The sequence below is a fragment of the Mixophyes fleayi genome, chromosome 7 (genome assembly GCF_038048845.1).
Source record: "Mixophyes fleayi isolate aMixFle1 chromosome 7, aMixFle1.hap1, whole genome shotgun sequence".
NCBI lineage: Eukaryota > Metazoa > Chordata > Amphibia > Anura > Limnodynastidae > Mixophyes > Mixophyes fleayi.
Genome location: NC_134408.1, coordinates 22,647,026 through 22,668,273, shown reverse-complemented (window position 1 = coordinate 22,668,273; position 21,248 = coordinate 22,647,026). Strand labels below are relative to the sequence as shown.

Sequence of the window (21,248 nt, the reverse complement as noted above, 5' to 3'; positions counted from 1 at the left end):
CAGCGGCGGAGGTCCACCCGCCACGGTCTGCTGTGGGAACTGTGCAGGAGCGACAGCAAAATAACTCGACACAAATTAGAACTCGGCTGCAAGATCTCTGGATGTTCGTTATTGGTGACTTCAGGTTGCTCCTGTCAAAAATAGAAATCAAACAGCTATTGCTCAACCAGATCTATTTGCACCATGAACTCCAATGCATATAACATACTGTATGGGGCATTTCCAGTGTGTTGGACGTCAATGTGCAGTAGGCTGCGAATGGGAAGGTGACTTGATTCAATGGGCAGATTCAGTTGTTTGTCACTTGGGCCAGAAGAATGGCCCATTGCATATCATTGACTGACTGTACGTTCTGGCCTTCCCGTGCTGCATCCATCTCAATAAAACCAGCAGACATTTTTTTTTTTTTTTTTAAATGGAAAAAATGTTTTCTCTAGCAGCCAGGTTAGAAACCCTTTAATTGCTGGACAGATGTGAGCTATATTGTTCCTTCATGCGCATCCTATCCCCCTTAGTATCACATGGGTTAATGGCACATCCAATTATATTATTCACTTTACTATTATTGTTCAGGTATTGATTCATGTCTTGTGTTTGTTGTAAATGCGCTTCTTTTCACCTGTAAATTTTGTACCACTACAGGGCAGGTGTAAATACCGATCCGCTCGGATTTAAATACAGCCGGAATTATGCTCAAGTCGCAAATCAGGCTCAAAGTCATACTTGCCTACTTTTAGAGGCAGCTGTCCGGGAGGGGGTCCGTCGAGGGGGCGTGGCCACGCGTGGTGCGCCGTTAGGCTCTGTCCCTGTCAATCTTAGGCCATTTTGGCCAATCGCAGCAGGGGGCGGGGCCACGATGCCGCGTTTAGCCCCGCCATCTTCAACAGCGGCGACTTCTGAATCCGGGATTTTTGCCTGCTCTCTCAGGAGTCCGGGAGAACTCCCAAAAATTCGGGAGACTCCCGGATATTCCGGGAGAGTAGGCGACTATGCTCAAAGTGTGCCTGTCACCTACACAAAGCAGGGCAGAACATTTGTAGGTTGAACCAATTTTCATGAGTATGTAGCCTATCAGTACACAAGGTGCAGGCCTCCTCCTCCCTCCCAGGAGCCACCTCTACAAACTAAAAGTCTCATTGTGCGGAGAGGCAGAAAATCTTTAGAAAGCACATTACACAAAAATGTAGGCATCACATGAAAAGCCCAACCTCCGACCACTTTAAATCCAATAAACTTTACTTTTTCTCATAAAATAATGCTTGGCTTAGCGTCATAAATGGCTTTTATTAATAATGGGTGTGTGGAGCCAAGGAAACTGACTTAAAATACTTAGCGGTTGATAACATAACCATAAACCTTTACCTTAACACTTGTGCCATGCTGTAAGAGACACCACACTTGTTGGCAAATTAACTTTGTGTATTGAATTAACCTTGCACTGATATGGTGGAAGGAGAACACTGTTCTCAGCCTTGGCTACTGATCAGTACTAATCAGGATGTCCCAGCACGAGTCACCCATTATTCGCCATTTTACCTAAGCGCACCGTTGTACTGTATCCTTAAACTGGGACAATAATCCCCAGGCATTCTGGAACCCGAACCCTTCCGGGCTAATCGTAACGCCCCGCAAGCCAGCACAAAGCGGCTGCACTTGCACCGAGCCTAAGCCGACTGATTGAAGTGAACGGGTTTCAAACTCCTCACTACCATCCATGTGCGCTTTATCAACCTTGCTTATTGGCTGTACAGTGTTCTACTGCCACTCCAAAAGTTGCTCCATCCTCAGGACTCCCTCGGCATAGATCCCAAGCACCAGGTAATTGCTCAACCACGTCTGATGCCAATACCAATGTGCTCAACCACGTCTGGTGCCAAGACCAATGTGCTCAACCACGTCTGGTGCCAAGACCATTGTGCTCAACCACGTCTGGTGCCAAGACCAGCACACCCGTACCATACTGCGAGCACACGCACCAAGCGGCTCAAAATACCTCCGGGGCTAGACCAGCACACCCGTACAACACCTCGGCCTTTTCACCAAGTGGCTCATCATAACTCCGGGGCTAGACCAGCACGGCCGTACAAGTTACCAAAACTCGTGCTCCTCCCAGCTGACAGCCTAGTACCATAACCCAGGCAACGAGAACACCAGATCCAGCAGTCGGGAATGGGTGAGAGAGCCACTTACCAGAATCCCAAGAGAACTAATTGAATCCTCCTTGCCCTTATATAAAACAAAACAAAATAAAAGAGCGCATATCACTTGAACCAAATAAAAATACCACCATAAATATATTGAAATTCAACAAATATTTTATTAAAAACATATACTGGACAAACTACATATCACAATATAAAAATTCATATATTAACCGAAGTCCAAGTGGATTGACAAAAAGGACTCAATAGGGAATCTCTGTTGTTGTATATTAACCCTACAGTGCACTTATAGGGGAATCCACCTCCCTAATTAGTTAACCCTTAGTGAGGCCAAATAGATATCAGATATTTGCACTGTTCTCACACTGGCGTGCCTATTACGAACTTTGCTGATAAGGCTTCACCCCCCCCCCTCCCCTTACAGCTGCTCTTCCGCATACTGCGCCCCAGTAAAAATGATGCGCACTCACGTTAACCGAGGTGCGCAGAGGTCCTACGTTTGCTGCTTGCAGAGTGAGCGCTTCGCACTTTGCGAGTCGCCTTCACTGTGTGAAGAAGACGACTATTTGTTTAGGGTTTGGAGCTTTGGAGAAAAGCAAACAAACATTATTATCCTTGTTGACTCCTCTAGTTGTAAGGCTGATACTAAAGTGGTATGATCACTCCAGTCTTCTCTCTCAAAAGGCAAATCACTGCAGCCCCTTGAAAAGACGGGTCAATTATATAACAATCATATCAACAGGAGCAAGATGGCTGTGTCTAATTCTTTGAAGTGGGTGGTGTGCTTGTAGGCAGCAGGAATCAAGCTGTGAGAGTGCACTTTGCTTCATGTGTGCCATCATTTTACCGCAACAATAATAGTTCCAACACTGAATTATATAATTGGACGCGCCATTAACCCATGTGATGCTAAGGGGGATCGGACGCACACGAAGGAACGATACTTTGCACACCTGTCCAGCAATTAAAGGGTTTCTGAACTGGCTGCTAGAGAATAAAAATGACTCCAACACTCCAAAAATATACACATCTCTTAGAAACTATCCTTACATTGTCTTAGTCATCCCAATTGTGTACTATAGTGGGAATATATAATTGCCCACGTACTAGAACATTGTACCAGCAACAATAACAAATCTACTTTGCAAAGGTTCTTTCAACAGTTGATTTACTTTTAAAACTAGAGATTTACCTAAGACGGGCTTAGACAACCTCTGGCACTCCAGCTGTTGTGGACTTGGGTTGGTAATCATGGTGGCACCGTGGTTAGCATTACTGCTTCACCGCACTGGGGTCATGGGTTTGATTCCAACCAGAGCCCTTTCTGTGTGCAATTTTCTATGTTCCCCTTATTTGTGTGGGGGTCCTCCGGGTAGTATGGTTTCCTCCACACTAAAAAAACAACAACTTACTGGTATGTTAATTGGTTCATGACTAAATTATCCCTAGTATGTGTCTTCTCGGCTCAAATGTAGCACCTGCCCTAGTAGGGGGAAGTCGCCACTATCTGAATAGGCGGGCTGCCTTGGTATGATGCCGGAAGGCTGGTGTTGTTTGAAGCCTCCACAGGGCTCGGAGGTGACCTGAAAATGCATTGGGGGGAGGTAAATTTAAAATGTGATGGTAGATTTATAGTTGGGGTAGGGCATGTCCTAGATCAACATTACATTTCAATGAACAAATAAGTTATCAAGTATTTGTGTGAAACATGAAAAAACAGACAGTATTTTCTTTATGAGCAAAATAATAAACTAATTTGCACCCCTTGCATTGTAACATGGTTTTGTCCAGAAAGGAACCCTCAACTTGCACAGAGTAAGACACTAACACAATGCACTCGCTAACCCTAGATAACTTTTTTTTTTCTTGGTCCTGCCCTTTTGGCTGGACCAGAAAAGTTTTTAAACCCGGCCTTAAGGCTGGGGCATACGGGCACTTTTTTATTTTCTGTTTTTTGACATTAGCACTTAATGTATTTTATTTACGTTTTTCATTTGTGTGTTTCATCCTCACGTATGGGGTTTGGTTATAGACCCTTATGGGTGGCCCTCTCCCCGAGTTTGTGGAGGCTCCCTACTTATGGGGGGAGCTAAAGAACCAGTTCCCCGGGAGAAGTTTCGGCTTACCTCTGGGAAAAAGGGGATTGCCCGAGCATTGCGGCAGAGATGGTCGCAAACACCCTTGTCCCTTAAGGGGTCTTAATGCTCTGGGAGTCGGGATTGTAAAGCGTCCTCCACTAACTTCGGCAAAGGGGGGCCTCATCCAATGATCTCGGTCATTCCTCACTAAGGGTTTTTTTTTGGGGGGGGGGTGGGGTGAAGCCTTGGAAGACCCTAGGGTGAAAGGGACCCTCCCTAGCCTTTGAGTGAAGGGTCATCTGAAAACCCTTGCCCCCTAAGGGACCTATTGGTCTTGGTGGTCGTGGATACTGGGGCCCTTCCTCTTTTGTGGAGGGCCCGAAGCTCCGCACTCTGTGCAATTTTCTGTTTCCATTTTTAGAACACTTGGTGACCAAAAGCATGATCCCGGGCATTCAATATAAATGCATGGCATGGAATATAGGGCCTGATTCATTAAGGAAAGTTAAGCAAAAAAGTTTTCTTACTCAAGTTTTCTGGACAAAACCATGTTACAATGCAAGGGGTGCAAATTAGTTTATTATTTTGCTCATAAGGAATATACTGTCTGCTTTTTCATGTAGCACACAAATACTTGATAACTTATTTGTTCATTGAAATGTAATGTTGATCTAGGACATGCCCTACCCCAACTATAAATCTACCATCACATTTTAAATTTACCTCCCCCTCCAATGCAACATGGATTTGTCTTACTTGCTTTTGCTTAACTTTCCTTAATGAATCAGACCCATAGACTGTAAACTCCACTGGGGCAAAGACTAATGTGAATGATTAAACATACTTGCCAACTCTCCCTGAATGTCAGGGAGACTCCCTGAAATAGGGGTGATCTCCCTCACTCCCTGAAGAGTCTGGCATTCTCCCTGATGCTGAGCCTGTACAAGATGTTGTTGGCTTCACCATCTGTGGCATGATGACACAGTTCAGAAATTGTGGCCTATGTCCATGTATTGACGCCTATGGAGGTGGCCATTTTCATGGAGACCAAGATTTAATCAAAGACTGACAGATAAGACAACATGACTTTAGTAATGGAGACAGAAATGTAAAAGACACTTCAGTCTCTAGAGATTCATTAGCTACTTTTCTTTAATGCATAGTTGCCTACTCTACCGGAATGTCTGGGAGACTCCCGAATTTCTAGGAGACCTCCCGGCCTCCCGGGAGAGCAGGGCAACCTCCCGGTTCTCGCCCCCACACTAGATAAGTGGCGGAGGCAGGGCTTAATGATGCAAATATCACGTCATCTTAGCCCCACCTCCTGCTGTAATTGGCCAAAATTGTGACAACCGTTTAGGGGGCGGGCCAAAATTATGCAATTCATTAATCCCCGCCCCTGCATGCCCACCTCCCCCAGGATCTCCCTGAGGCCAACAAGGAAAAGTTGGCAAGTATGTGATTAAATATTCTCTGTAAAGCGCTGTGTAATATATTGGCACCATATAAATACCTGTTAATAAATACAACAACTACAAGGCCTAGCATGTCCAGCCAGGTAGAGCTCAGTGTGTCACTACATGTATCTTCGGGCGTATCCAGAGACACTGATTGATTTGGCAGACAAGCAGATACATAAATAAGATTTTTTAATGGCTCACAAACAAGCTTTAGTGAGTAATGGTAAATTTCGGGAGCTCAGTCATATCTAATAATAATACTATATGTATAACCTTTATACTAAAGAACATTTCTGAAACCTACCTTTGTTGAAAGATCCACAAAGCAACATTCTTCCATCCATACATCTCTGAGAGTTAATGTAATAGTTCTGTTTCCTCTGCTGTATTAATCAGAGAGTTGCTTGTGATGTGGATAGTAAATGAGTTTGTATTATAATGGGTGACATTTAGCACAATCTAGTTCTCATTAAGATGAGTAATTATAGGAGTTTTATTGCCTATATTTGCCATCTTTTATCATGCTGTAAAGTTTAATGTTCACGGATAATTTCTTTTATTAAAAGAGAGTGGCACAGACTTATTTGTTTGCCAGATAATGAGGTTTTAAACATGTGTTCAACAATAGCAGGAATTACAAATCAACTAACGAGGCTAATTATGGACTGTTCTTTTCTCCGAAGCTAGATGAACAATGCTTTGTGTCCTATGCTGTCCGCCTCATAAGCAGTATGGAAATGTTTACGTTTGTACGCGCTTGTGGATCCCATTGTTCACAGGTAAAATTGAGACATCTCTAGAAAGCGAGATGATCCACTGAAATCTATAAGCTGCTCGCTGTATGGAAGACATGCATTAACTCCTTGCAGGACAGCAGTGGTATTACCATGTTGCTGCCATGGGCCCCGTGGCGAGGGGGTCCAGGCGATTCTGACCCTGGAGTCCCCCTCTCTGCTGTTCTGGGGACTCTGAAGCAAATAGACACCTATCACCAAGAGATGTTAGTCCACACAGCATTAAACTTAACCACGTTGTTGGTTTATTTGAGAACAGGAACAACAGCAGTAATGCAGGTACACACAGGATTAATGGCTGCAGCTGCTATAGAATGCAATTAGGGTCATAGGGTCATATAGCAGCAGGACACTGATGTCAATAATCACCTCCCCCTGCACCAGTTGGCACTAGAGGACCAACATAGAGAATGTGAGAGAGAAGACAGTATACGGAACGCACTTCTTGCCAACACAATATACACAGGATCTTTTAATAGACTCTTTTTTTACCACGCATACTGTGATATTGTAACACTTACCTTACGTGGTGCCCCCTTCGCTCTGCCGGCCGCCCGTCACTTCCGGGTTGCGGCATTCCCGCTCACATGAGCCCTGGGAGGGGAATCTGAAACCCCTCCTCCCCCTGTATAAAGATCGCGCTCTGACACTAGGTTATGTGGTGGTCGAGTACTGATGGGAATCCTTCCCTTACCTTGTCCTCCAGACACGAGTAAGGTTCTTTTCTGTTCGGATATTCGGTGGTCAGGAGATAAATACTTCAATGAAAGGGACAAGGATTGGTCAAACAACTTGGGTTTATTGAGAATGCGGTAAGGATAGTTTCGGTAAGACACCGCGCCACTGACCCCTTCAGCTCAATAGTAATGACAAAATAATGCGTCTGATCAGCATATAGCACAACAGCATTTAACATATGACATACACCTGGTGAGTATAAGGCAGAATAACTATAACATCTTCAATACACATTGTCTAATAAGGCACACTGGTAATCACAGTTACTACTTTCACGTTAACAATATCTGACTGGTGATGATGCAAGAACCATCAATAATAACCCATCAAGACTCTTACGGTCACTACCGCGCCCACTAGAGGGCTACTTCTTATTCAGGTGTTTGGGGTACCATGCTATTCCCTATGGGTCAGGCGCCCCACTTTTAGCATCTACTGCTGAGTTAACTTGAATTGCAGCGGTACCACTAACACTGAATGTCACACCTTCAATATTAATAAATTAATTCTTAGGTAAATCACATAACATTAACATCCATCTAAAATATTTGGTGCACCAATATTATCCCTGGTAACGTTACCATATTTTCCACTCAGTCCTGGGCTGACCTGTGCACAGGAATTTGGTAGTGTTCCAATGTCCTGCAGAGGTTTCCTTCAAGGGTTAAGTATTATAGTAGAAAGCAGGGCTGTTGCTCATTTCAGCCACAAGATGGCGCTGTTCTCAGCAGTCAATGAAACTCTATCAGCACATGTGCTCTGCAACAGGGTATAATGTCCAGATATCAGCACACACACAGGATATAGCTGAAACGACCGTCTTAATTGTTCCCTGCAGCGTAAAGGTATGATCTGGGGGAAAAGCTCTCACAATCCTTCCTTGTACAAGAATGCAATGTCAGTTTTGGATAGATTCTCTCATCACTCTTCCCTCTGACACTGGGGTGTGTGCAGTACACTGCAGGCTAGGGTTTTACCTTGAGACGGTTCTGCAGTTAGTGGAGACTGTCTTTGGCACCCCGCTGTGTGTCCCCAGCTGTTCTCCGTCCGCTTTGCTGGCAATGTCACAGTTCTGGCAGCAGCTTATCTTCTCTCTGCTCAGCTGCACGTCCTCCCCCTTGTTCCTTCTACCATGCTGCTCTCTCTCTCTCTCCTTCCTGCACATCCTCTTCCTGTTACTCCCCCAGCCAATCAGGGCCTTCATCCTCCTCCTGTCAATCACTCCTGGGTAAAAGTTTTCAGGAGCACAATTAACCCCTTGTAGCCCTGCGTTTTAAAAGCGTTTATGCACTCCTCTGTGCTGTTCAACAGGGCTTTGGGGTACCACAGTTACATGTCCTGACTCCTGGCTCTCCCTGTGTGTTTTCCTTGCGCTAATTCTCTTGGATCCCCTGCACGGCTGACATCTGCTATTGTGTACTGGACCCGGCTTGTCCCTCACTACTCTCATGGATTCTCCCCTGCACGGCTGTCATCTACTATTGTGTACCAGACCCGGCTTGTTCCTCACTACTCTCTTGGATTCTCCACTGTACGGCTGTCATCTGTTATGTTGTACCGGACCCGGCTTCTTCCAGACTTCTCTGCAATACCACACATACCTCCTGAACCTCCCGCTGGTACCGTTCTTTAACTGTATCACCGCTTCTTCTATCAGTCTCCCACATCAGTAGGCTTAACCAGGGGCCGCAACTTGCAGTTCCCCGGCAGCCAAGCCCATCCCGCCTTGCGGCGGTTCTTGGTGAAGATCTGAGAGACTGTTAGACTCTGCGCCCTGCTAAGCCGGTGTAAATACTGACTGAGGGACTCCCTTGAGCATAACAGATATCACAGCGCATGGTGTCAAAACAACCCGCAAGTCTGATAATAATCTTATCATAATTAATGACATTGATCTCCAGCAACTTGGTTAATCCAGGTGCGCTCAGTGATCTTCTGACCTCACCAATAGACCCCGTGTATGGAAAACGTGATCCAGCTGAACAGCCAGATTTTGTTCAACTTGGGCACCCATATCTGTCACCAAATTTGACATTAATCCTACCACTCGTGTTTGGCCAGCTTTACCCTACATATATATACACACCCTATATATATATACACACACACAGCGAACTTAAAAGATGTCGGCAGCACATTGGCCTAGTGGTTAGCACTTCTGCCTCACAGCACTGGGGTCATGAGTTTGATTCCCGACCATGGCCTTATCTGTGAGGAGTTTGTATGTTCTCCCTGTGTTTGCGTGGGTTTCCTCTGGGTGCTCCGGTTTCCTCCCACACCCCAAAAACATACTGGCAGGTTAATTGGCTGCCATTAAATTGCCCTAATTCTCTCTCAGTCTGTGTGTGTGTGTGTGTGTGTGTATGTTAGGGGATTTAGATTGGAAGCTCCAATGGGACTGATGTGATGAGTTATCTGTGCAGCGGCGCGGAATTAGTGGTGTTATATAAATAGATGATGATGATTGTGATAGACTATATAAAAGGAGCATCTAGTAATATTCATTTCCTAAACACCACAGACTGCAGGGAGCCTCTTCTACAAATGGTCTGATAACAGAAGACAATAACTCAGCTGCAAATGGAATGTCAAATATCTCACTTTCTGTCAAGGTATGGAAATTTGTACCTAGATATATGGGAATGTTACTAGTGGGTATTTTATATAATTGAACATTTACTTAAAGGTCCTTGAAGCTCTGACAGGCATTTGAAACTTTTGCACATTTATTTGTGAATGTTTATTGCCACTATAAAACAGGATTGTCTATAAGGGGAAAAACCAATGTGCAATACACCAATACACCAATATACCAATACACCAATACATCAATACACCAATATACCAATACACCAATACACCAATACACCAATACACCAATATACCAATACATCAATATACCAATACATCAATACACCAATATACCAATACATCAATACACCAATACACCAATATACCAATACATCAATACACCAATACACCAATACATCAATACACCAATCTTATTTTAAAAAACACAGATTACATCTAAAATTATTATAATGTGTAAACATATTACGCAGTGCTGTATAATGGAGGGATTAGGTTACAGATACAATATTATATTAAAACTAAAGGTACAGTTTATAATATCTTAGTTCATTATAAAGATATAATGGTTAATAGTAATTTGACAGTGCAAATATCTGCTACTCACTGACTGATCATTGAAAAAGGAATGTTATTACAATAAGAGACATTACTGTACTACTATATATTAATCTGCAGTCAGTAAAAAGGACTGCTCACTGCTATCTTATAGTAGTGCCGGAGGTTTCATATACAGTTCTTCTTTGTAACAACCCTCTCTATAATGCCTCTCCGAAACTATCACCAATTATATTCTTTACAGTAAAGAACATTAAAATGTATTTTATTCTATTATGTTACACTCTCACTTTTATGCCTATTTAAGTTTGTGTTTTGTTTTTTTTTTAAAGTTTTATTTTTGAGAAGGTCAATAATGAGCATCAGTCCAAGACAAAATCTGTTACAATCAGGTTATGCATGTTCAGGGACTAATACAATCATTGTATATCATAATAAAAAGAGTTTTGATATTGACCAAGTTTTAACCATAAGAATAGAAGCAAGAAGAGACAGAAAAGAAAGGATAGTCAGAGAAAAGTGGGCAAGATAGATTAGGAGGCGGTGTGGCAGGCCGCCAAAAGAAGAAAAGAAAAAGAAAGCAAGAGGTAGAAGAGAAGTGTGGGGGGGGGGGGGGGGCAGGGGTAAGTTTGTGTTTTTTACGTTGTTGTTGTTGTTGTTATAAACTGAGCTTTATTTGCTCATAAATGAGGATATATATATAGGATGATTTTTCAGTAGAGCATTAATAGTACAACAGTGTACAGCACTAATTGGTCCCAGTACTGTACTATTATTCAGACTTCTCTGGCATCTTGTCCTGGCAAAGACCACCACATATGCATTGTTAGTAATACCACTTACAGGCTGTAAAGACTTAAAAAGGCACTGAATATATATATATATATGTTTGTCTCTGTATGTGTCTGTCCACAACTGTTTCTGATACTTTCAAGTTAAGCCAGGGTTAGATTGATCATGTATTCTTGCAGTCTAAGTGGAAAGAAAGTTGATCCATGTATGTAGTTTTGGAAATAGGAATGCCAAGGTAATTACAATTGTTCCTGGGGCATTTAAAATTATTGTCAAGTAAGGTCTGAAATGGAATCAGCTGATATCACTGTTTAATCAGTAGTTTCCTTTTAAATGACCCTGATTCCACTTATTTCACCATGAAATCATATTATATATGGAGTCTCACAATGCAAGTAAAATATATTATAAACGCTGACGGTTCTTGTCTGTATTAGTTGCCGACAGTTTAGGGATAGTAATAAATGTGCAAATCTACAAATTGATACTTTGATTAAAAGTTATGTTTTTACTTTCCTAACTATTAACACTTAACACACTTGTTCCTGCATCATTTTTCATGGAAAGATTTCGTATATAAAATAATGTACAGCGTTTGACTTATTTGTACTATTCTAATGGATGATGATGCAAATATGGGGAGATGCGCTTTGTACTATATCCCCAATGCACCCAGTGTGATGAGTCTCTTACATGCAATGATGTGATGACTCCAGTCCCCCCTCCCCAACCCACCCAGAGTCCCTTAATATAGAGGGGAGCAGGGGGGATAAGTGACACACACAGATCTGCCTTGAGAACTCACGCTGCAAACAGAGGAGAGGTCTACTGCACCTTGTAACTGCTCTCTCCATTACAGCCTGAGCGCACACTTCTATGTCCTGCTCTTTAGAAGTCTATCAGTAGTCCAAGAAGAGCCTGAAGCTCCTATAGAGCTGACTGACTGAGGATACCTCATCCAGACCCTGTATATACCGCTCCGGACATCAATAGAATATTCCTCTCTTCCCCTGGGACAAGCATGGGCTGGCTGATGAGCCCTGCTAGGTGCTGGTTTTTAGGCGTCCTACTTTTGATTACCCCCCAGCCAGGGAGCTCCTGGTATAAGCACTCTGCTAGCCCCAGGTACCACACTGTAGGGAGAGCCTCAGGACTCCTCATAGGGGTCCGTCGCTCACCCTACTTATGGCGGAGAGACCTTAAAGCAGACAACTTTCCGGTTAGCCACCAGGGGGCAGCAGAAGGCACCGGGGTAATACATGGTCCCTGGAGAGGTGCAGGCACGGAGCACCAGCTGTACCCCGACCCAGGAGAGAACAGAAGGTTGGTGGAGAGGTTCAATTCTGAGAGCATGGGTAGAGGTCTGGAGGAGAGAGGTCTTCATGAAGTCCAGGGGACCATTCAAGATGCAAAGAGCCCAGAACAATGGACGTCTAAAGAACTAGGAGAAGAGAGGAGCCTGGGAGGACAAACTTGGTTGACCAAATACCCAGGAGATGAAGATAGAGACCTGAGGGAGAACATGCTGATGGTCAGGGATCCGGGGGAAGTCAGGAGGACCCTGGAAGAGGTTTGGGTGACTAAGCCAGGAGAGGTGAGCAGAAGCCTGGAAGATGAACAGTGGAAGGTCAGCCAGCCAGGAGTAGAAACCAGGAGCCCGGACAGAGAAGTGAGGACACCCCAGGGGTCTGACCAGGAGAGAAGACCCAGTGTAGAGGACATCCTGTCCATGGTGCTGCAGGAGGAAAGCAGGTCCCATCCATGGAGCACACAGACCAGGATAGACAAGCAGGTAATACACCACTGAGTCTCCAGTTCTTGGATATGTCCTACTGATAATTTTAGAAACATTTAATAGTGACTAATATTTTTGTCACATCTGAAGGAGATAGGGTTCAGTGTATCAAATGATAGGTTTGGATCATCTGTGTAAAGAGTAGTGGTGTTATAGAGACTTACATTTACTGATGTGAATATCTCACCCTAGTCCCACTGTAAGAATCTACACAGCCCATTATATCTAGCAGAAACATACACACATAGTAACAGAATGGTGGAATATATAAATACTCAAGATAAATGATGCACTGAACAAGGAACAGACACGAATGCAGATCCTGCAGCAAATTATGTACAGAGACAGATAAGAAACTCAGGAATGATTACAAATATATAAATGTTTATATTAATAAATGTTAATAAATTAACAATCTGCCCATTACTACATTTGTACAGAAAGTTACACATTGCCATGGACAGAGCAAGTACATGGGTAAGTTCTCAGATTTGTGGGAGAGGAAATAAGTTTTGGATGGCAGAAGTTTCTAGGGCAATAGTTGGAAATAATGTCTGTTTTATGTGAAAATTGTTTATATTATACATATTTGCTTATTAAGTTTTAAATGTTTTTCTTTGTAAATTTCTCAGATTTAATATTGACATTTTCCACTTATTTAGATATTGAATTCTATTCTCATTCTTTGGACTTCATAAGCTAACGTAATAAAAACATTTAATATAAGAAACAATAATCATAGACGTCAAACATGTCATGATGGGGATTGTAATGCAGGCAGGTCTGGTTAGCGCAATGATTTCCAATCAGTAGGTCATCAGGACACATTTATTAGGGTGATATAATGATTGTGGGTGATATGTAAACTTTACTTGGCACAGAAAGGATTTTACTGAGATTTGCTCTGGTTGTTATATGTACTCATAAAACTTACAAACACGCAAAAGGACATCAGATTTGGAGGGTTTCGGGTTTTTTAACATAAAATTCACTTTTTTGGACAGGGGCAACTGTTTCTGCAGGGAGGGGGCAGGGAGGGGTGCAGGTGCAACATGAAGCATCGCGTGCTAGGAGGAGTTGGGCATATCGATAGCTCTCATTGCTCACTTAAAAAACAAGGTTTGGACAAGACTATTTAAATGTGATCCAGGGGGTGGAGAAGAGGCACTTAGGAAAGCCTCCACCACATTGTGGGGATTGGGGGGGGGGGGTGCCTACAGAAAACTCTCCTCCCCAGTTATTGGGAATTATCCTACACTTCTGATGAGGTATCTTCTGCACCCTCCATATGCTCTTATGATGGGACAATGTATTTCTAGGTATGATAGTGGTACAGTGAGGAAGAGCAGTAATGAGAGTGGTACAGTGAGGAAGAGCAGTAATGAGAGTGGTACAGTGAGGAAGAGCAGTAATGAGAGTGGTACAGTGAGGAAGAGCAGTAATGAGAGTGGTACAGTGAGGATGAGCAGTAATGATGGTGGTACAGTGAGGAAGAGCAGTAATGAGAGTGGTACAGTGAGGAAGAGCAGTAATGAGTGTGGTACAGTGTGGAAGAACAGTAATGATGGTGGTACAGTGAGGAAGAGCAGTAATGAGAGTGGTACAGTGAGGAAGAGCAGTAATGAGAGTGGTACAGTGAGGAAGAGCAGTAATGTGAGTGGTACAGTGCAAAAGAGCAGTAATGAGTGTGGTACAGTGAGGAAGAGCAGTAGTGAGTGTGGTACAGTGAGGAAGAGCAGTAATGAGTGTGGTACAGTGAGGAAGAGCAGTAAGGAGTGTGGTACAGTGAGGAAGAGCAGCAGTGAGTGTGGTACAGTGAGCAAGAGCAGTAATGAGAGTGGTACAGTGAGGAAGAGCAGTAATGAGTGTGGTACAGTGAGGAAAAGCAGTAATGAGAGTGGTACAATGAGGAAGAGCAGTAATGAGAGTGGTACAATGAGGAAGAGCAGTAATGATAGTAGTACAGTGAGGAAGAGCAGTAATGAGAGTGGTATAGTGAGGAAGAGCAGTAATGAGAGTGGTATAGTGAGGAAGAGCAGTAATGAGAGTGGTACAGAGAGAAAGAGCAGTAAGGATGGTGGTACAGTGAGGAAGAGCAGTAATGAGAGTGGTATAGTGAGGAAGAGCAGTAATGAGAGTGGTATAGTGAGGAAGAGCAGTAATGAGAGTGGTACAGAGAGAAAGAGCAGTAAGGATGGTGGTACAGTGAGGAAGAGCAGTAATGAGAGTGGTACAGTGAGGAAGAGCAGTAAAGAGTGGTACAATGAGGAAGAGCAGTAATGAGAGGGGTACAGTGAGGAAGAGCAGTAATGATGGTGGTACAGTGAGGAAGAGCAGTAATGATAGTGGTACAGTGAGGAAGAGCAGTAATGAGAGTGGTACAGTGAGGATGAGCAGTAATGATAGTGGTACAGTGAGGAAGAGCAGTAATGAGAGTGGTACAGTGAGGAAGAGCAGTAATGAGAGTGGTACAGTGAGGATGAGCAGTAGTGGGAGAGGTACAGTGAGGAAGAGCAGTAATGATGGTGGTACAGTGAGGAAGAGCAGTAATGAGAGTGGTACAGTGAGGAAGAGCAGTAATGATGGTGGTACAGTGAGGAAGAGCAGTAACGATGGTGGTACAGTGAGGAAGAGCAGTAATGATAGTGGTACAGTGAGGATGAGCAGTAATGATAGTGGTACAGTGAGGAAGAGCAGTAATGAGAGTGGTACAGTGAGGATGAGCAGTAATGAGAGTGGTACAGTGAGGATGAGCAGTAATGATAGTGGTACAGTGAGGAAGAGCAGTAATGAGAGTGGTACAGTGAGGATGAGCAGTAATGAGAGTGGTACAGTGAGGATGAGCAGTAATGATGGTGGTACAGTGAGGAAGAGCAGTAATGAGAGTGGTACAGTGAGGATGAGCAGTAATGATGGTGGTACAGTGAGGATGAGCAGTAATGAGAGTGGTACAGTGAGGAAGAACGGTAATGAGAGTGGTACAGTGAGGAAGAACGGTAATGAGAGTGGTACAGTGTGGAAGAGCAGTAATGAGAGTGGTACAGTGAGGATGAGCAGTAATGATGGTGGTACAGTGAGGATGAGCAGTAATGATGGTGGTACAGTGAGGATGAGCAGTAATGAGAGTGGTACAGTGAGGAAGAACGGTAATGAGAGTGGTACAGTGAGGAAGAGCAGTAATGAGAGTGGTACAGTGAGGAAGAGCAGTAATGAAAGTTGTACAGTAAGGAAGAGCAGTAATGAAAGTTGTACAGTGAGGAAGAGCAGTAATGATAGTGGTACAGTGAGGATGAGCAGTAATGAGAGTGGTACAGTGAGGAAGAGCAGTAATGATGGTGGTACAGTGAGGAAGAGCAGTAACGATGGTGGTACAGTGAGGAAGAGCAGTAATGATGGTGGTACAGTGAGGAAGAGTATTAATGAGAGTGGTACAGTGAGGATGAGCAGTAATGAGAGTGGTACAGTGAGGATGAGCAGTAATGATAGTGGTACAGTGAGGAAGAGCAGTAATGATGGTGGTACAGTGAGGATGAGCAGTAATGATGGTGGTACAGTGAGGAAGAGCAGTAATGAGAGTGGTACAGTGAGGATGAGCAGTAATGATGGTGGTACAGTGAGGATGAGCAGTAATGATGGTGGTACAGTGAGGATGAGCAGTAATGAGAGTGGTACAGTGAGGAAGAGCAGTAATGAGAGTGGTACAGTGAGGATGAGCAGTAATGATGGTGGTACAGTGAGGATGAGCAGTAATGATGGTGGTACAGTGAGGATGAGCAGTAATGAGAGTGGTACAGTGAGGAAGAACGGTAATGAGAGTGGTACAGTGTGGAAGAGCAGTAATGAGAGTGGTACAGTGAGGAAGAGCAGTAATGAGAGTGGTACAGTGAGGATGAGCAGTAATGATGGTGGTACAGTGAGGATGAGCAGTAATGAGAGTGGTACAGTGAGGATGAGCAGTAATGAGAGTGGTACAGTGAGGAAGAACGGTAATGAGAGTGGTACAGTGTGGAAGAGCAGTAATGAGAGTGGTACAGTGAGGAAGAGCAGTAATGAGAGTGGTACAGTGAGGATGAGCAGTAGTGGGAGTGGTACAGTGAGGAAGAGCAGTAATGATGGTGGTACAGTGAGGAAAAGCAGTAATGAGAGTGGTACAGTAAGGAAGAGCGGTAATGAGAGTGGTACAGTGAGGATGAGCAGTAATGAGAGTGGTACAGTGTGGAAGAGCAGTAATGATGGTGGTACAGTGAGGAAGAGCAGTAATAAGAGTGGTACAGTGAGGAAGAGCAGTAGTGAGAGTGGTACAGTGAGGAAGAGCAGTAATGATAGTGGTACAGTGAGGAAGAGCAGTAATGATGGTGGTTATTATTATCATTATTATCATTTATTTGTTGGGCGCCACAAGATTTCCGCAGCGCCGTACACAGTACAAACAGTAGACTATACAGGGTGAAACAGTACAGAACAATAAACAAAAATACCAATACTTCAGAAACTCCAGGCAGGCTGCTGCAATAAGAACGGAGCAGAAGAACATGTGAGGAGACAGGAGGGAAGAGGGCCCTGCTCATGTGAGCTTACATCCTAAAGGAGGGTAGACAGAATCAGGCACAAGGGGAGCCAGAAGAGAGAAGGGAGAGCGAGTAGTGGAGATGAGGGGGTTAAGTAGATGGTAGGCTATACGGAAGAGGTGAGTTTTCAGTGCACGTTTGAAGGAGCACAGAGTAGGAGAGAGACGGATGGAACGAGGGAGGTCGTTCCAGAGAAGGGGGGCTGCACGGGAAAAGTCTTGGATTCTGGAGTGGGAAGAAGTGATAAGAGAGGAGGAGAGGCGGCGATCATTGGCTGAGCGCAGGGAGCGGGCCGGAGTGTGTATGGAGAGGAGGTTAGAGATGTAGGTGGCAGTAGAGTGGGAGAGAGCCTTGTAAGTGGTGGCGAGGAGCTTGAAGAGGATTCTATAGCGGAAGTGAAGCCAGTGTAGGGCGAGGCAGAGAGGGGAGGCAGAAGAGGAGCGGCGTGATAGGAAGATGAGTCTTGCAGCCGCATTGAGTATAGAGCGGAGGGGAGAGAGATGGGAGTGGGGGAGGCCAGTGAGGAGAAGGTTGCAATAATCCAGGCGGGAGATGATGAGTGCGTGGATGATAGTTTTGGTGGCATCCTGAGAAAGGAAGGGACGGATGCGGGCGATGTTGCGTAGTTGGAAGCGACAGGACTGGGCAAGGGAATTAATGTGTGGGGCAAAAGAGAGAGAGGAGTCAAGGGTGACACCTAGGCAGCGGAGTTGGGTGACAGAGGAGATGGTGGTGTTGTTGACGACAATAGAGAGGTCATGGTGGGATGGGAGTTTGGGCGGAGGAACGACAATGAGTTCCGTCTTGGAGATATTGTTTTTAGGTGGTTCAGTGAGGAAGAGCAGTAGTGAGAGTGGTACAGTGAGGAAGAGCAGTAATGAGAGTGGTAGAGTGAGGAAGAGCAGTGATGTGAGTTGTACAGTGAGGAAGAGCAGTAATGAGAGTGGTAGAGTGAGGAAGAGCAGTAATGAGAGTGGTAGAGTGAGGAAGAGCAGTAAGGATAATGGCTTTAGTAGAAATCCTGTTGATCCAAATCAGCTTCAGTCCACTGATGACTAAAATCTACAAGCTTGTATGGTCATTGTCCAAATGCATTAACTGGATCCCATGTCAGCCTGGTAACTGGACTAAGTGTCAAGCAACCTAATCCATCCAATTTCTTTAAAACTCAGACACACAAGGCTGCTTCCATTTGTAAGGTCGGTTCTGGATAACTGACCTTCCCTAATAACATCTGTCACCCTGGAAACACGCAGTGCAGACTACAGTTGTGGCCAATTTGTGGAATCTAACCTCCCCATAGCCCAGGCCTGGCCTGTGGCTCTTCAAGTGTTGCAAGGCATGCTGGGGTTTGTAGTTCAACAACAGATTGTCAAGGCCTGCTATAACCTGTACTGCAGAAGCAGGCCACATGGGGCACTACAGCTTCTTTGGAGCTGCAGGTCCATTCCAGTGGAACTTCAAAACAGGCTCTATAGCAGTTGTAGACTTTCAATCAGTGCATGCTGGGTCTTGTAGTTCCTCAACACCTGGACAGCTGCACGCTATCCTAGTCTACTCAGTTGTATAACATAGTTATTAGGGCATCACTGCTTCAACACAAGACAACCTGCACAGATGACATTTGAAGTTTGGATGATGGACGACTCAGATTTAAACAAGGGTGGTTGCGGTTTGTCATAGGTCCAGAAATGAACAACACTAAATATTCTTCTAGTACTCTCTGTCTTTAGCCCACTAGAATTCTGCTACGTTAGAATCAACATGATAATTTGCTTAGAGGAAAGAACTAATAAATTATTTCACTTCTGGAGACCCTTTTTCATGCTTAATATGTCTGTCCTTTATCTCAGGTGCTTTATCCCAAGTCCAAGACTGCAGAATGGATGAGTTGTGAAGACCTCCCATTGACCTCTTACAAGGTCCTCTGCAGAGCCAGTCTACGGTTCCTGTCCCGCTCACAACCACAGCCCTGGGAGAACGAAGCATGAGACAGAGACCCCCAACGCTCCTTCATGAACTTAAACCAAGCTGTTTTCAGATGGATATCGGCTCTGACGCTCGTATGGATCTTTCCATCAACCATCCCTAAGAGAGACCATTGCTGCAATCACTGAGGGTGAATTATGAGAGGCTGAGGGTCCTTAGTGCACAGCCCCGCATCTAATAATATGCTATAATAATAACGCTATGTGTAAATACATATCAAAATGTGTAATTTTGCAGTTTATTAAATTAAATGTTCCCTATTTAGACAGTTTCAAAATAAAAAAAAAAAGTGTTTTGTGGTTTGTTCAGCAGAATGCGCTCATTAAATCGGTAAAACCTGGGGTGGGCGAGAAATCTTCCCTTCTGGTACTTATCCCAGTCACCCTGATGTCACAATATTATCCTAGTGTATTTACGCAGAAGAAGACTAAATTCAAACCCTATATTTTTTATTTTCACTTTATATTTGTCTAATGTAAATATTAAAGGATGAATGTAAAAAATATTCTTATTACATGACTACCTAGTATTTATGATGGGGCTAGGCAGTCTTGCAGAGAACATCAGTTATTAGAGATTATGGGGAAGAGATTGTCTCTTGCTGATAATCTCTTCCCCCAAAGCTCTCCTGTCAATCTTACTGAGAACTGAGAGCGATAGATCTCTCACAATACAATAGGTGGAGGGCGTGGAGTGATGTGTGACATCAGATAAGGTATTGCTAGGTCCAGAAAAGACGGAAAAATATTACAAAGAGCTTGTAAAAAAGGAAGCAAACTCCTGAGTTTGCTCTTAATCTGTACAAAGGGATAACATACAATTATGTCTATAAATAATGGCATAGCTGAAAGCCCCTAATCTCAGTGTTAAATCTCACCCTTAGTCCAAACTGAGGCAATGAGCAATGGCACAGAAGTCCAAACATTGGGCCTGATTCATTAAGGATCTCAACTTGAGAAACTTCTTATTTCAGTCTCCTGGACAAAACCATGTTACAATGCAAGGGGTGCAAATTAGTATTCTGTTTTGCACATAAGTTAAATACTGCCTGTTTTTTCATGTAGCACACAAATATCAATTTTAAATTTAAGTGTACAAATAAGCTATCAAGTATTTGTGTGCTCCATGACAAAACAGTATTTACCTTATGTGCAAAACAGAATACTAATTTGCACCCCTTGCATTGTAACATGGTTTTGTCCAGGAGACTGAAATAAGAAGTTTCTCAAGATAAGATCCTTAATGAATCAGGCCCATTGCCATTACACAGGTACCACCTACTTTTGAGAAAAATACCCCATTGTATAAGAATAACCCCCTTGCACAGATCTCTCCTTGCACGAAGACCCTAAGGTTGCAAAGGGCCCCTCCCACTTGTATCACTGATACCACAATCCCCCCTGTTTTCTACGGGCATCAGACAATGTGAAACACCAAAAATTAGCAAAAAGTTTTGAAGGCAGCTGATCGGATAAGCTTCAGCCACCGTCCAGGCATCGTCTCTGCCATTCCGGCAAAGTGCCAACAAAAATGTGCCATGTTTTGTTTGAAAATCGTAGAGGCGCTATGGAAAGAGCCACGATAATATCAAGGGCCCCTCAATAATTTATGGGATAGGGAAGTTTTATGTTTAAAGTAATGGAGACTAGAGCCCCCCCCCCTCCCTTTTGCTGAGGTCCATGTTTCAAAATTGGGAGCAACATTCATAATCTCATACCCCACCCT

The 21,248-nt window shown here is 43.9% G+C and overlaps 1 protein-coding gene across 2 annotated transcripts in view; it reads left to right on the top strand.

Annotated features, from left to right (window-relative positions):
- NPW (neuropeptide W) overlaps positions 1–19,802 on the top strand; it is a 46,485-nt gene extending 26,683 nt beyond the window's left edge. Inside the window, exons 2-3 of one of the 2 annotated variants that reach the window (XR_012678189.1) lie at positions 9,761–9,844; positions 19,388–19,802. Coding sequence is in view for 1 of the 2 variants with exons in the window: in XM_075179333.1 (XP_075035434.1) it covers positions 12,193–12,963; positions 19,388–19,525 (909 nt within the window). In the remaining variant the exon portion in view is untranslated. Of the gene's footprint in view, positions 1–9,760; positions 9,845–11,799; positions 12,964–19,387 lie in introns of those variants that run through there. The other variant, XM_075179333.1, reaches the window with a different exon arrangement.
- Positions 19,803–21,248: the final 1,446 nt, after the last annotated feature.